Raw genomic sequence first — 17,616 nt, forward strand, 5'->3', positions numbered from 1 at the left:
AGCGTGTGTTGAGTTTTTGTGCAATACTAAGACAATAATTTATTACTCTAGCACCTCAAACCTTACGACACACATCAATAATAATTTAAAATAAAGGGTTACATAAATAATAAATATTTATGGTGAAAATCAAACCTATAAAAATTATTAAGAAATAAAAAATTAAAATAAACAATTGAGGTGCCTTGGAATTAGTCGAGTTACCGTGCCATCACACGGCAAAATTTATATATGTACTTCTTTGGGGCATTTACGTATTTAACAAGGCATGTAAACTAGTCTACTTGAGCTTAAGTCTCAGTTTGAGCTTGAGCTTGATTAATTAATAATCTAACTCATGAGTCAGTTTTTTGATAATAAAGAGAGAAAATATATAAATTTAAGCTAGTATTATAATGAAATGATAAATATATGAGTATTTAAAGGATAATTAATAAAAAAATCACTTGTTCTAAAATGTAAAATATCATATTTTAAACATCATTAATAATTTAAAGAATTTTTTTTAATGCATTTAAAATATATTTTATATTAATCATTTCTTAAAACAGACTCTCGCGAGCTAACGAGTCGAGCTAGGGCTAGCTTGAACTTGACATTTGCTCATTGAGCTCAGTTCAGAAACCACTTATAGAGTCGAGCCCAAGAAAACACACAAATCAACTTAGCTCACTTGCACTATTATTATTTCATATCTAACATCTAAGATTTAATTTTATATTTATAATATTCAAATCTAAAATATCACTCAAAGTAGTGACAATTATAAATATATAGCACTCGAAACATTCCTCATATTATCATTAGTTTTTTAATACATAAATAAGATAATTTAAATATCAATATTAAAATTTTGAATGTTAGTTATGCAAATAACCCATTTTTTTATACACCTCATCATGGAGGCGAACCCGAAAGCAGCATAAACCCCTGCATTTTCCTTACAATTAGGGCGGAACAACACCAACCTATATTCCTGAGTTATTAATCAGATTTCAGATTATTTTTAGGTTATTTTTTAATAATGATGAAATAAACAGAAATAACTCAAAAATAATAAGTGGGGCGCAGAAAATTTTTGGAAAGAAAACCTCTCCGTCGTTCTACTGCTCGATCCTACCTTGGCTGTAGATAAACGATGAGGGCGATAACTGTGAATAGCCGCAGCATCTTCCGGTTTTGCTGCTCCGATCTTTCTTCTTCCTTGAGATTTCGCTCATTCAGCAGTGGTATGTTTCGGCATTTTTCTCTCCGCCGTTTCTACTTTATTAATTAGAGGTATTTATTGCTCATTATGCCTTCAACATTTTTTGCCTACATTGAAAGTATCTATGGTTAGGTTTACATCAATCTCCATCATTTCTTTTTTCGTTTTGCTGTAATAATTTTGGTGAAACTGCTTGCAGATAGGTGAAAAAGGACGCTGTTTGCTAGGAAGTTACATTTTCTGAATATTTTTTCCTTTTTGTAGGGTATAAATTTCACATGCTAGGTCAGGTATAAGATTTTGGGAGTGGTGACTACAGCTTCTGTTGGGCTCTGAGTTATCCTTGGGTGATATCAGAACTTGCTAATCTACAGGAGAGAAGAGAGAAGTGAGATTGAGAGCTCAGTGAGAGGAGCTCTAGGATTTCAATATATTGCTTAGGAGGTGTTTGGTAGCTCCTTTTTATAGGATTTATCACCGGATTTACTAAATCCAGCCAATGTCCTAAAACTCTGGAGTTCTGTGGATTTAGAGTCCCAAAATTTGTCTTCAATTTGGTTTAAATCTGGATTTACTATATCCAGAGGTTTGAGTGGAGTCAACAGATTTACGATTCACGAATTTATTAAATCTCGCTGACCCTAAATCCTACTTGCAGCGAAACATCCCCTTGGAAAGTATTAAATGTTGTTATTAATAAATTTGTTGGGATTTTCCCAAATCTCTTATTTATCAGCTTAGATTGAGGTTCAACGCAAGCGAAGGATTACATTTGAGCAAATGTAAGTAAAGTTATATGTTCCTATTTAATAATATTTGGTTTAAATATGAATAAGTATAGCTATCTAATTGCATAGTTATCTCTGGTTGAACTCTTAAGTTTATCTCTTAGGATAAGACTTCATTGTTACTTCACACAGAATTTCATACAAGTTTGGTGAGTAGCTTTGGTGACTTAGTAAGACAGTTTTATGTTGAATGTATAGGCGAGTTTAGGTTTAGTTGATGGCCAAGTTGAAATCTTTATTGGCAACTACCTTGCCTCTTAGAGTTGAGTAGGCCAAATTCAAGTGTTGAGTACTGTATAGCCAAGCTCAATGGTTGAGTTTGAGGCAACTTGAGGAACTGCTTATATGGGCTACTTGGTTTAACTAGCAACTTGTTAACCTAATTGAGATGACTTGTTGAACCTTACCCAAATGATTATTGGTTTTTATTAGCTCCCCGAATCTCATTTCTCTTTTGTGGAACTAGGAAGAGTATGGGAATAAAAATTCTAATTCAATTTGATTTGAGTGATCCTAATTTTGCTAATTTTTTGTGCTTACTCTTATATGATCGGTAGCGAATCTGTTGAGTTTTTTACTATATCAGAACCCTTGAGCATTCTTTAGAGAGTTGTCTATTAACTTTTTGTATCTATTGAGAAAATTACATGGCATATCAGTCGAGAGATCTCTGTAATGTTGTTTGAGCTTTAAGGTATGAGAAATATAGAGCTTCTAGTGAATCCTATTTTCAATGTTTGAAGAAGATTGAGGAAACAATTATGGAAATCAATAATGGTAAGAAAGATGAAATCATGATTGTAGAGACTACAATATGTGCTCCTCTTGTGAGAACTCTCCCAGAGAAGGATGTTAGTTGTTGTTCTTTTGTACCTGGATCATCATGGATGGAGCTATAAAAAAATTTTATTTAACAATAGTTCTGATTTATTTTTGCGTAGTGCCGTACCCACAAGCAAGTTTTTGACTTTTTGAACTCATTAGAAGGGGTCAAATATATAGAAGTTGCTATTGGCCAAAGAGGTAAAGATCCTGCTGAGGTTCCTTCTACTAAGAGTAAAGATATGAGAGAAGAATCGAGCTATGAAGCGTACGATAAAGATTTGGTTGGGTATCCATTGTAATGTCAAATTTAAAGTTACCAAGTGTTGAGTTAGTCGCTTTAGTTTTAATATGTAGGTTCGAGGGTTTGCTCAAGAATTTTGATTCTTTAAAGGAGATTGTTCTTACTCTTCAAGTTAGTTTTGCACTTGTAAAGGTAAAGAATATCGAGAAACTTGTTCAACTTCACCTCTTTAGAGAAGTCGAGAAGGTTGATTTGGAAGAAATGGTAAAGTTTACTATTTTTTAGAGGAAATTTGATCCAAATCCCCAAAAAACCAATTTCTGGTTGGCTACAAGCTCTTATTGCATTACTTGTTTTGTCGTGGATATTTTGCTGAGTTCAAGAACATGCCAACTTCTCCAAATCATCCCCCTTTCAAACTAGGCATTCTTTTTTTTGTGGGAAAAAGTGATATTTTCCTTAGAAATATTATTATTTTTCAATCTTTAGGGTTTAATTTTGTTTTATGCGTGCTTATTTCTTTTTGGCAGGTCATGAGATAATTTTGTTTGTAACTTTTTTCATATTTATTTCTTGTAAAGTCCAATTTTTTGACAAAGTGATTAATTGCAATATTTGTGGGTATTTAAACTATGGTCAATGATTTTATCTTTTGATTTGTTGCATAGAATTCATGAGCATCTTGATTTGTCATTCAATTTAGGCATAATTGATTACCAAATCCTGAAAAACTGATCACTATATCTATGTAAATTTCAAATAACGCAAAATTGTTTTTTGTGGTTGATGTTCATGATGCACAATTTCTAATACTTCAACTTTCACGACTTTTCTCGTACAATAAACCTTTGTGCATTCATTTGAACTTTGCATGCTCTTCTTCATTTCTTTTGGACCACTTTTTATTTCCAAATGACTAATGCTCTTCTCATGTTTTTAAAAAACCTTACTATGGTAAATTAGTCATTTTCATCCATTCTAACAAAGTGCAATATGAAGTTGATGAGTAGGGAGTTTGAGATTGATGGCGACTTTAAGTTAGAAGTTTCTAGAGCCTTTGAATTCCCCAACTCATAAATGGGGGACAAGTTGTGATCAAAGACCAATTTCCTCTGATTTTAACTTCCATCCTTCCGGACATAGGTGATGTCAAATTCATTCACAATCATGATTTCTTTCATCTTTCATTTTTTTTTGCGAGAATAAAATACGTGATGGAGCTTAGATTTGTTTTCATGTTTACAATAAATGCTTTTAATGAATTTCTTTTTTTCTTCGAAGAACATTGAGATGATATGTTTAGAGATAATTTTCTTTTAAATTTGGCAAAGGGGTCGCCGATTAGAACTAAGTTGGCTATTATTCTGTGAAGGAAGCTATCATATCCAAACTATTTGATGAGGATGAGTTTAATAGGACAGCTTTTCTTCTCATTCAATTTTGTTAGATCAATCTGATGAGTGTTTTTTGAGTTTTGGTTTAAAAGTTTGTAATTTTATCATTTAAATATTTAATTTTTTTTTACTTTAGTCCTGCACCCATTCTCTTGTCAAAAGCTAAAGTAGTTTTTGGTTCCTCTATTACAATGGGGAACCTGCCAGGTTACAATGTCTTAAAAAGTACAACAGAGTAACGTTTTTGACGAACATAATGATAGAATAAAGCTAAATGCCTCTCAATCCAAATGAAAGCTCATCCATGGTCCATTTCTTTAGTAAACTGTTATCTTTCTTATACAGAATAAACATTCATTCTCTTATGTTTATGAGATGATGGATATGGGAGGATTATTGCTCTGGAGTCTGCTATATGAATATTGATTTTTTTTCTTGAATCCTGTGGCAGATTTTTTGTTTTTCATACCACCAGAGAATTGTGTTACTTGTTGAACAACAAAAGGATAGCATTTTAATTTTTTTTGGTTGACTACTCAGTAATTTATATTATACAATGGTGCCAACTATTTTATGGCAGGGGGATCATTTTATTTGTAATTTTATTTTTCCTATCAATCAAATTGTCATAACGTTGTTCTGTTTCATGACTCATTTTAATTTAAGAAGGTTTACATACATACCGCTCAATTGCTATGTATTTACGTACTTGGGTGTATAAATGTAAAATGCCCCAATTTATTTATTTGCAGTTCTAATGTGCTGCTTGTGCCCTTACAGAGAATGGCGGAAAAAATAACAATAATAGTTTTTTTGAGAGTGGAGATGATTTTGAGCGTCGTCTATTTGGCGATGTAGGCAACAATGCAGAATCTGGTTCATTTTTTCGGAAGCTAGACAAAATCGAGCAAGCTCATGGAAGATCTTTTAATGGCTTAAAAGACAATGATGGCGGCAATTCACGATTTATGGATGTTCAAGATGAAAGTTTTAATACACTCTCAGATGGTATGGATTCAAAATTGAAGAAAGCAGCTAATACTTTTGCTTTTACTGATGAGGTTAAGGAAGATGATTATAAATTTAGACCGGATGTGACCTTTAGGCCTGGAACAACCTACACACTTAGGGTACGAAGAATTTTATTATTATTCAACACAAACTATTTATTCTGTTTTTTTAATTTCATACATTACTCTTTGCATGCTCTCGTTATTATTTTTAGATACTTTTCTTTTATATTTGGTGGCTGCTAGGTTTGAAATATTTGATTTTTAATGCAGTGAAATATTATAATTATCATTAGATATCTAACCATTTGGTATAAGCTTTAGGACTCATTTTCTTTGTTACTATTAAGCTTTGCATGAAATGTTCAGCATTTTCTTTGCAAATAATTTTAAAGCAATTTCTATCCATGTTATCTTAGTTTTATCCTGTTTCCCTTAATTTTTTTACACTAATTTAATGTAATTGACTATTGTATGCTTGTTCTACTTGTCGAAATAACCAAACTTTTTTTTTTAGTTGCATTATTTTCAATAAATTGTTCTCGAATCATCTCTCTAGTATTATCATTTCTAATTTATTTTTCATTTAATAATCATTTCTGTCACTGTCATTTTAGCTTTCATTGAATTTTTTAACTACGCAACACATCATATGCATACAATACAATTTGTTTTATTGTAGTTTAATAGAATTTAATTTTATGATATCTTGTTATTGTATAATACTCTTGAGCCATTTTTTTTCTTCCTAACCATTTATTCTGAACTCTTGTTAGTTATATTTTTTAGCTCTATCACACTCTTCTGAATATTAGATGCAATCACTAGTCACTTGAACGTAATCCATTCTCTTGACAAGCTGTTTTCGATACGGCCCAGCTAAACTAATCGGATAATTTTAGAAAGATTTACGTACATACCACTCAATTTCTATATATTTACATGTCTAACGCCTAAACTTTAATATTTTACATACATGCCACCTTACTTATCATTAAGAGGTGTATAAATGTAAAAAGTAAAATTTAGATGTTAGATATTTAATATATAAGAATTGGATGGTATTTATGTAAATGCCCCTAATTTTGTTTAAAATTGGTCATATTAAGCAGTTCAAAATTTCTGTTATTCTTCAATCTCGTTGCACACTTTTCCCTTCATGACAAAAGGAATTCCAATAGTAATCTGTATGTTCTGGAGCATTTCTGCTCTTATGGAGCTTTTTATGATTACAACAATTGCTCGTGCTTCTCAATGGTATCATATTGAGTTGTACGGTAAGCTTACTTTCTTTGAACAGGTTCGGTTTGTCGACATTTGTTATATTTGCGATGTTTTAGTCTGGGTAGCTGTGTACTTTCCTCTTAAACCTTTGTCTTAGCAATTTCTATCTTGTAAAAGAGCTTTTGTTGAATTGTAAATCCAAATTTCAGTGATGCAAATATGAAAGCACTGCCTCCCAATATAGGAGTGTTAATCTTGCTTGTTGTCAGTTTTGAGTTTGTCTGATGACACTATTATAAGGTCAATGAGATTAACTCATTGAGTAGATTGGAGAAATTCCACTTGGGGCTGTAAGTGAACCAATGCACTCGATAAACATCTTGAATTTAGCTCGATTAATTCTAGATTAAGAATGCTCATATTAGTAAGTGAAACAAGTTTTAACTTTTTTTTTAAAAGCTCGAAGGATAAATGAATCAATATTAATCACGGTCTAGATTATTTATTTATATTCACGAATAATCTTATTTATTGTTAACAAGTAACTTGTTAAATGTTCTATTAGTAAATTTGATAATAGTTTATATTATATACGATATATTATTTAAATAAAATTTGATTAATTAGAACTTATTTAATTATATATTTTGAAGTAATATATTATAATTTAATGTTAAAATGCATTGTAATTTAATACCATTCCTTTTTATTTCTTTATTTCAATGAAATAGTTTGTTAGTACGTATTTATACTTTTTGATTGAAAGAGAATTTACTTGCAATCTATTGTTATGTTATTTAATTTGTGTAAACTAGATAGGTACTAATTCAAAATTTATTCGATTGCTTATTTATTTAGATTTTTGAAATCCTTTATTAATAATTTTATATGAAAAATCAAGAATTAATTTTACTTTTCACTTGTTCGTTAGAATACTTGTTCAATTAATATATACTTATTAAGTACAAGCCTACGGACGATTTTTAAACACTTTAATCAAGTCAAGTATCAACATAGATGTGAAAGCTCGGCTCAAGTTCAAGCCGAACATGATCAACCTATATTATAGCTAAATCAAGTTCAATCCAAGTCATACTCGACTCGATTATAACCCGAAATTTCCACCAACTCTGAACAATTACCTTCTAGAATTTTGGGTTATATTAATAACTTTGATACATTTAGTACATCTTTCACAATATAACCATAAGCTTTACTTAAATATGAAGTATATGCTACATACTGAACGACACAAAAAATAATTCTATCTAATTTTGGAATATTCTTGTATTATTTCAATTATGGTTTTAACTTATCTTTATTTTCAATTAGATGATTTTAAGGTTTATCTAGCTTTAGGTTTTAAATTTGTATACTCTTTTGTAGAAAACAGGTTTGGAGAGGAATAATTCTCTTGATTCTTATTATTCACGTGCAAGGTACATATATATAATATATATATATGGAAAGTAATCTCTCCTAATTTTCAAACTTACCAAATATATTAAACCTAAATTAGGAAAGGAAATAATTCTAAAATAATAAATAAAATAACTTAGCATCGGAATAAAATAAACTAATGAAGATTTTCTTAAGATGTCCCAATGAAATCTTCTAGAATCTTCTCAATTTTCTATGCCCCAAGTTGGGTCATAGATGTTGTAGAGACCAATCTTAGTATTGAACTCTGAGAAGGTTATTAAGGGAAGAGTTTTGGTGAAGAGATCAACAACTTGTTGATTTGTCGGGATATAGCTTAACTGTATAATACCCTCATTAACCTTTTAAGAAATGAAGTGTATCGATTTCAGTATGTTTGGTCTTGTCATGATGCACAAGATTTTTTGCAATACTGATAGTTGTTTGACCGTCACAATACATATGTTTAGGCTTATTGGAGGTACATCCCGGTTCCTAATTGCCCTATACTCTGATTCAATGCCTTTTCTAGAAACAAACACTTGCTTCTTACTTCTTCATGTTACCGGATTCCCCACACATAGGAGTAGTAACCTGTGGTGGACCTTTTATTAATGAGTTCTCCAACACAACTAACATCAATGTAGATTCCCACCTCTCTGTTCCTTATTTTCTCAAAAAATAATTCATAATTGGAAGTCTTCTTGAGAAATCTTAGAATTCTGTACACCTTCTTCAAGTAATATGCATTTGGGTAATTCATGTGTTGGATCACAATACTAGCAGAGTATGTAATATCTGGCATCGTATGTGAGAAACAGATGAACTGCTTTACCAATTTTTGATATCTTTCCTCATCCATAGAGACAATTTCTTGGCCCCTCTTTGACTTCTAGTTGGGATCCATTGAAGTATCAACAGGCTTACATCCAATCATCCATGTCTCATTTAGTAGATCTAGAATGTATTTTCTTTGTGACATAACGATGTCTTTTTTGAATCTTGTCATTTCTATACCTAGAAAATAATTCATGGTTCGTAGGCCCTTGATTTCAAATTCCATGATAAGCACATTTTTTTATCTTGAGAATCTCTTTTCATCATTACCAGTAAGAATCATATCATCCACATATACTATCAATGTAGTAATCTTATCTCCCCGAGTTTGTTTTACAAATAGAGTATGATCAGCTTGAATTTGAGAATATTAATTAAATCTCATAGTTTTTGCAAACATTTCAAACCACACTCTTCGTGATTGCTTAAACCCATAAAGAGGCTTCTTGAGTTTGCATATTAGGTGTTTATTAGAATTGTTTTTAACTCCGTGTGATATCTCCATATATACTTCTTTTTCCAGATCCCCATTCAGGAAGACATTTTTTTTGTCAGGTTGATACAGTCCCAATTTCTTCTTAACTTCTACTGAAAGACCTTTGATAGTGTTAAGCTTGACAACTAGTGCGAAGATTTCCTGATAGTCAATCTCATAAACTTGTGTGAAATTTTTTGCAACAAGTCTGACTTTGAATCTCTCTATACTCCCATCAGGTTTGTATTTGATGTTGAACACCCATTTGCTCCCAACCACTTCTTATCTTGAGAGAGTTTAGTTTGGTGTTTGAATCTACTCTTCATTTGTTCTTTCCCATTCGAGATTTTCAAGAGCTTCAAGAATGGATTTAAGAATTTGCATAAGTTTTGTATGATGAGGATAAGTTTTCATAAGCTTTTTACTCCTGAATTAGAGATCTAATTTAGCTTTCCTAATCACCATCATTAGAAGAGGAATGGGTTAACTCATGAGAGTTAAACTCCTTACCTGAAATTTTAGGTGAATGTGGACTCGGGCTTTGTTTTGAGTAAGTCTATTTTGCAAGTTATCTTTCAACTGCTCAAAGTTTTTTTTCCTCCTTGTGTCCACATAAAGCTCTTTGTTCAAGACTTAGGTTGGGTTGGTTGGGCATTCTCAATCAGGATAGGAGGGCTAGGTGGAGTAGGTGGCGACGCTATGTAGGTGTCATCAAGTGCATTCACACTTTCCCTCTGAACATTAAATTTGAGCTAATAGGATCAATTTAAAAAAAGTATGACATCCAGGTATAGAGTATCACTTATATTCTTTTTGGTTGGCTACATACCCAAGAACAAATGCACTTGATGAAGTTAGGGTCATGTTTTGTCGGATTTTGAGAATGGTTGTGAATGAATGATAAATACCTAAAAATTTTAAGTGGGATAGTAAAAGAGAAAGTTCTAATGTGAAGATAAGTAACCATCAAAACATGAAGATGTGTTTTGAAGTACTCCGCTATGCATTCAATTGATAAAGTATGTTGCAATAACAATTATTTCTCCCAAAAAATATATAAAAATTTGATGGGGCATTATAATTGGGTGTGATACCTTAAGGAGATGTCTGTTCTTTCTCTTAGTTATCCCATTTTGTTGTGAGGTATAAATACATGAACTCACATGTATGATTTCATTTTTTGAAAGATAGGATCCAATGATGGAGTTGAAATATTTTTTCTGCATTATCAGTTTTGAGGATCTGAATTTTGCAATGGAATTGAGTTTGAACATGTCATGGAAGGTTGGAATATTTGTGATGTTTTAGATTTCTCCTTCATTAGGAATACCCAAGTGGTTCAAGTGTGATCATCACTAAATGAGACAAGCTATCTGGTATCATTTAGAGTTTTCACCTTTGAAGGTCCCCAGATATTACTATGGATAATGACAAATGGTATGAGAGTTTTTACTGAGTCAGAAGATAATTATTTCTAATGTGTTTAACAAGTTAACAAATCTCACGTTAATAGGAATTATGTTTTTTATTCATAAACAAATGATGATCAACTTAGTAACATAATTGAAATTAAGATTGCCCAGACTACAATACCATAATAAGACCTGATTTTCGACAGACATGGACTGAACAGAAGATGGAGGTGAGATCATTTGTGTGTATAGAAAGAGACTTTCTTTTAGTAGATTTAAGTTTTGATACATTCCAACACTGTCAATCACCTCCTCGACTCCACGACCTGAAATTCACAAGAGTTTACAAGAAATTTAATTATTCACTCTATATCACGAGTAAGCTTATTGATTGAAATCAAATTGCAGTCCTACTGTGGAACATATAAAACAAGAAAGAATAATATCTTGAGAGAACTTCATATCTTCTTTTCCTGTAATGTTTAAGTGTGATATACTGCAATTCTTACCGATCTAGATGTAGAGAACTTATGATAGTTGACTAAAGCATTGATGTCTCCGGTTATATGATTAGGGGCTCCTGAATTTATGATCCAAGTTTTAAATCTCTCATTACTGGCATGATGGGAGAAAGATATATTACTTTAGTGTGTCATGAGGTTACTTTGTTGCTTTGAGTTACCTCCAAGAAATTTTTTCTGTACTTCAAGCTGTTCTTTGTTTAATCGTTCATCCAACCCTTTAGATGTGGTAGCAGCATTAGTTTTTTTCTCTTGATCTTTCCTTACATGTTCATGTTTCCAAACTGCTGGCTTCTTATGAAGTTCTGACATTTGTCATTATTCAGCATTAATTTTTTTCTCTTGATCTTTCCTTACATGTTCATGTTTCCAAACTGCTGGCTTCTCATGAAGTTCCAACATTTGTCATTATTATGCTTAATATTCTTGCAATAGTCACATGTGAGATGATTCTCCTTGTGCTTTGAGTCATGGGAGTTATGAGTGTAGAGTGCCAAACATTTTCAATCAGTTTCAGCTTTTTTCTGCTCTCTTCTATCTTGACTTCAGCAAATTCTTTATGGGTAGATTGAAGAGGCTTTGTTCCCATGATCCTCCCTTTCACCTCATCCAAATACTGAGTTTGTCCTGCTGGGAATTTGATAATTTTCTTCTTTTCGATAATAGATTTAAACGCTATAGAATCATGTGGACATTTCCACACATGTGCCTCAAACATATCTAATTCTAGCCAATATTTTGTTAAGATGTTGAAGAATTGGGTGACACTTAGTTCTCCTTGAACAAACAGCTCTGTAATGTTTTAAGTGTTGGAATATATATTTTTTTGTAGCTTCTCAAATTTCTTTGGCAGTTTTGTAGAGCAGAAATTTTTCTCCCACTTCAGTGGTTATTAAGTTGACTAGCCCAAATCATAATCATATTACTTGGATTCTTTCATGTGGCAGGGGGTGGGGCCAGTAATCTCAGGAACTGTGCCTTCTCCCATGAGATTTTTCTCTTTCCCTTTACCAAAATATACATAAACACGAATTAGGATCATTAAAGGTTGTTATGGCTATTATATTTATGATTTGTGATAAAGTTAGAGAGTTCATAAGTCATCTAGACATAATCCCTGGTCTCTGAATTGACCTCCAGAGTCACACTTGACTCTTCATCTTGTACTGGGTCATCAACCCCAAGCATATTTAGGGCTGCTTCTAGTTGCTCAACTGAAACATCTGCTTGTTGCCACTGCTTTTGCTGCTGCTGTTACTGTTGTTGACACCGGAGGAGGAGGGCTGCAGAAAAGAACCCGAAAGGGGAAAGTCTGGCTGCCTGGAGAACAGATGAGGGCCTGCAGATGAGCTGTTCTTGTGGCAGAGAAGATGAGGTCCTGCAGGGAAGGAACTTCCAGTTGCAGAAGGTGTTCCTGTGGCTGCAAGGAGTTATGAGCTGCAGGAGTTCTGGCAGAAGAGTTTCCAGTGAAGGCAATGAGGAACTATTGGAGCAGTGATTCAAGTTTTCCGTTAGGAACGTCTTCTGCAGTAGATTGCGGAAAACTACCAAGGGAAGGAGCAGCTCTGCTTCCTGTGGTTGCTTGTCAGGAGGGCAGGAGATTGGCTGTGGAGGGAGAATTTCGGTACTGGCGGCTACGGGGAGAAGCTCCGACGGAGGGCTTGTATGAAGACAGGTGGCTGGAGGGGGATTCTGGTGGCTCAAAAGAGATCTAGGGTTTTTTTCTTAGCTCTGATATCATATAGAGAACATGCTTGGAGAGGAATAATTTTCTTGATTTTTATTATTGACATATAGGATACATATTTATAGGGAAAACAATCTCGCCTGATTGACAAGCTTATCAAATTTATCTAAACTTAATTAGGAAATAAAATAGCATAGAATAGGAAGGGAATGAGCTCATAAAAACTTCCTAACATGTCCCAATCAAAGCTTTCAAGACCTTCTTGCTTTTCCTTCGTGATCTTCTCAGATTTCCACACCTATTTTTATAAAAGAAAATAGTATAATAGATGTTTTTGCTGTATGAACTTTGAATGAAATTTGAAAGATTAGCTCACCTTTGTCTTCTATCTATATCCATCTTGTTAATCATTTACAATCTACCCTCTCCTCCTCCCCCTTTTCCACTGCAGCCCACTCTCACCTATCATAGGATTGTGATTCTTGAGATTCCCTTTCATTTTCCAATGGAGCAATAAAATTATTCTATTTTATTCTATAACCAACATTATAAATTTATTGGGACGTTTCTTCAAGAATATAAGCATCAAAGCTTGGAACATTATTGGCGATCTGAATTAGATATAAGCTGAAAGATATGCTTCTTGTTCAGAAATCTGTGCCAATTCTTGAAATTCGTGAACTTGCCTTACCTTCATCTATTCAATAAGCATGATTTTTATGCCAAATTGGTTTATGAAGATAGCTATTGTGAGAAATTCAAATACTACTAATGAGCTTGATGATGAAGACCAATCATTGAGTGTCTTGCGTAGCTGAACCCAAAATTTGTGCCAAAGATTACCTTTGAGCCTAAATTTGAGATCATGCCCATATATATTTATCGAGCTTAGATTGAGATATCTTCTATTACTCTTATATTTTGGATAACGAATTAATGTGATCCATAAATTATAGTATTCTTGCAATATTCTTCTCTATAAACAGGTTTTCCCTTGGTTTCAAAATTATTGCTCGCTTCATGACCAAAAATGTAGTGCGAGTTTGCATAACCGTCATATTATTATGGAAGCCTCTTCAATGAGACACCATTCTGTGGACATATTATGGTGTATGGAGGCTTTCAAATTCAATGTCTTCAGATTCTACTTCCCATGTTCATTTTGCATTTGTTGAAGATTTAAGAGCTTTCTATAAACCAATTCTACGGTTTTCTCCATGGAAGCTAAACTTCCTATAATTGCTTCTACACAATCTGCGTGGAGAATAATTTTATCATCCTTGGTGGATTTGATATAATGCAAGACATGCAAAAAATACTTATAGATTCTAAAATATTTTAGTATTTTATTACTTTCTATATTTATTTCAATTTTAAATTGAAATTTAAGGATTCTGTTTATTTTGGTTGAATGATAAGATTTTTATGATTTGTCTAGATTTAAAGTTTAAGTTAGTTTTATATTAGTGAACCATATTTCCATAAATAGAAGCTTGGGCTATTAACAATTCAATCTCAAGCACATCCGTCTTTGCTTTAGGTTTGGCTTAAAGTCATTCAGTTCAATCTGGAGTTGAGCTAAATTTGGTTAAATTTTGTCTCAATTCGATCTTGAATTGATTTAGTTAGGATTCATGATCTCAGATTTATGTTTGATTCAAGCTAAAAATTAATCCAATTTCGATTAATTTTCTATCATCTAAAACAAATTTTGACATACACTCAGACGTATATAATAATTTCGATTCATATGCTTAGAAGACTACCCTCATGCATATATATATATAGACACACACACACACACACAAACACGAACATTTATTCCAATCTAAATGTATACAAAAATTATGTGTAAGCATTCATATGTATGAATATATGCATATTTTTTAATATTTTGAGCTGATCTTACATAACTTGATTTGATCGAGTCCTAGTTGAAATGTGGCTTGAAGATTATTTTGAGCTAAAGATTTGGCTCATTACTTTAACTCTTTTGGATTTATTGATCTTAGCCAGAAAATCGATTCAATCTTTAATGTAAAATCTTAGCTTTGATTGGAGCTATATAGGCGTTTTTTTTATTTTAAATTATAAATGAAATTTCAGAGCTTCCTATTTTTTATTCTCCTGTTTCACTCCAACATGTGATCGCACTCCTCTTTCCAAGCCATCTCTCTCTCTCTCTCTCTCTCTCTCTCTCTCTCTCTTACTGTAAGATTGGACAATTCGCAACATTCCTCTTTCTATAGTTCCTTCTCCTGTTGGTTTGCACTTTTTCGAAAAAAAATCCTCCGCAGTCATTTTCTCTCTTAGCTGGATTCTCTAGAATTCTAGAAGAAAATTACAATTGAAGGCAATTTTGAGTGGTAAGAGAGAGCTCAAAGTATTGGAGATCACTATCAAAGGCTTTTCATCATATTCACATCACATCAAATCTTTTTCATACATACCACACAATTCTAATGTTTTTACATATCTAACACTTAAACTTTAATCTTTACATTCATAGCACTCAAATCTTTAGCATCACATAAAAATAATACTTTTACTAACATTTTAGAAGCCAAATGCATATTTTCATGCCTAAGTTTATAACACCAAGATCTTATAAATGTAAATTTCAAACTTGAGATTTTAGATATGTATATCTATAAAAACATATGTGTGGAATTCAGCGTTTTCTATTTAAAATTATCCTAATTTATTTTACTATTATTATGTTTGTAGTTATTTCCTTATGTGCTGTATCCTTGGTAAGTTGTAATTATAGGAATTATGTTTTCCCTAAAATTATTCTTTATATACTGATAGGAGTTGTAATTTGAAGATTAATGAATAAGTTCCCTTACACATTTTCCTTCATGTCATGAGAGCCTAAACCCTAATTTTCATTGTCGTCCTACTGCCAGGTTCGAAATCCTCTCTCACCGCTTACCCTTTGTTCGATGCTTTGATCGCATCTAGGTTTGAAAGGCCCGTCGCTGCCTTGCCTTGGTTCGAACCTTTCGATCACATGTCGGTGGGTTCAAAATCTTCTGTCTTTGCCGGCATTTGGTTCGAATGTCTTTGTCGTGTTCGCCATTTAGTTATTAAATCGTAGAATAGCTATCTAGTCGAGTGTGAAGTCCTCTACTGCTATTTTTTTTCTGCAGACTTTCTCTCTAATGAGCATCAGCTAGTCAGTTTTTTTAATCTTACGGTATGAAGATGTCTTGCTCTACCTCGAAGGTTAGTTCTTACTCAGTGACCAGGAATTCTATCTAACCAGCGCTAAAACTCTCTATATTTATCACAAATAATAAACTCAACGATCACAAATAATCTCAATCAGTGTTTATGTATATTTGTGTAAAGAGAAAAGAGGAACATTACAGGAGATGACACAATTCTTAAGTTCATTGATCCTAACCATCGCTCATGAAAAATCCAAGATCATATTGTTATGTTTTGGTTGATTAATTTTATGACCACAAAATTTGGAGAAATTTTTTACTTTACAGGTCAACATGGAGATTTAAGAAACAACTACGAAGACTTATACGAGTACAGACAACACTATAGAATTGTTTGAGATTAAGACAAAACTGCATGAGCTCCGACAAAGAAGGTGTGAGTGTTACTCAAAACTTTATCACACTAGTTAGATACTGGTACAATTAGAGATGTGTATGATAAATATGTATGAAAGTGTCCTGAAGATGTCATGATGTATGAAACAATAGTGGAGAAGAACAGGATGAGCAAGTTCTTATTGGGTCTAAATAAAAATTTAGATTAGGTGAGAGGTAGAATTATAGGGATGAAGTCTCTCCCTATCACCAAGGAAGCCTTTACTGAAGTTTGAAGAGAAGAAAGTAATAAGAAGCTCATGATGGCAAAAAGTGTGGATTCATCTAACATTGAAAGTTCTGCTTTATACTCACACAACTCTTCTGTCTATTCAAAGACAATGAAGAATCGTCCCTGGTGTGAACATTGCAAGAAACCTAGTCGCACAAAAGACGTGTTTGAAACTACATAGAAAACTTGCAAATTGGAAACCTGACAAGAGAGGAAAGACCAAGACCGCAAGGCCTATGTTGTTATCTCTTCTAAAAGGTCAGCTAAACCTAGTCCCTTCACTAAGGAACAACCGAAGGCGTTGAAGAAACTTCTTTCGAGCACAATTGACCAAGAAGCCTACCAACTTGATGATAGATCAATGTATAATGTCATCCTCTCCTGCTAATAATGAAAGATTTCGACCTTGGATAATAGATTCAGGTATGTCTGACCACATGACTGGAGATATTCATGCACCAAATATCAAAATTTCAACTACTCCAGATTTGTTAGACTTGCCGATGGATCTCACCAGGATTGTTGGGAAAGAAGTGAAAGTCAATAAAAATATTAAGCTCTCTTCTGTGCTCTATATTTCTCAATTATATTGCAACTTATTGTTAATCAATAAGATTACTCATGACTTGAATCGTGTGACTAAATTTCACTCTAACTTTTGTGAATTTCAGGTGGTTGATTCCGGGTAGGTGATTGACACTGTTGAATTGCATCATTGTCTATACATACTCTAGGA

At 32.8% G+C, this 17,616-nt stretch overlaps 1 protein-coding gene across 1 annotated transcript in view; it reads left to right on the forward strand.

The window, feature by feature from the left end:
- The first annotated feature begins 1,055 nt into the window (after positions 1–1,055).
- LOC110025504 overlaps positions 1,056–17,616 on the forward strand; it is a 28,209-nt gene continuing 11,648 nt past the window's right edge. Inside the window, exons 1-2 of the mRNA XM_020726030.1 lie at positions 1,056–1,229; positions 5,236–5,585. Coding sequence (XP_020581689.1) covers positions 1,139–1,229; positions 5,236–5,585 — 441 coding nt within the window. The 5' untranslated portion in view covers positions 1,056–1,138. The remainder of the gene's footprint in view (positions 1,230–5,235; positions 5,586–17,616) is intronic.

This window comes from Phalaenopsis equestris, unplaced genomic scaffold (assembly GCF_001263595.1).
Source record: "Phalaenopsis equestris unplaced genomic scaffold, ASM126359v1 Scaffold000301, whole genome shotgun sequence".
In the NCBI taxonomy this organism is placed as follows: domain Eukaryota; kingdom Viridiplantae; phylum Streptophyta; class Magnoliopsida; order Asparagales; family Orchidaceae; genus Phalaenopsis; species Phalaenopsis equestris.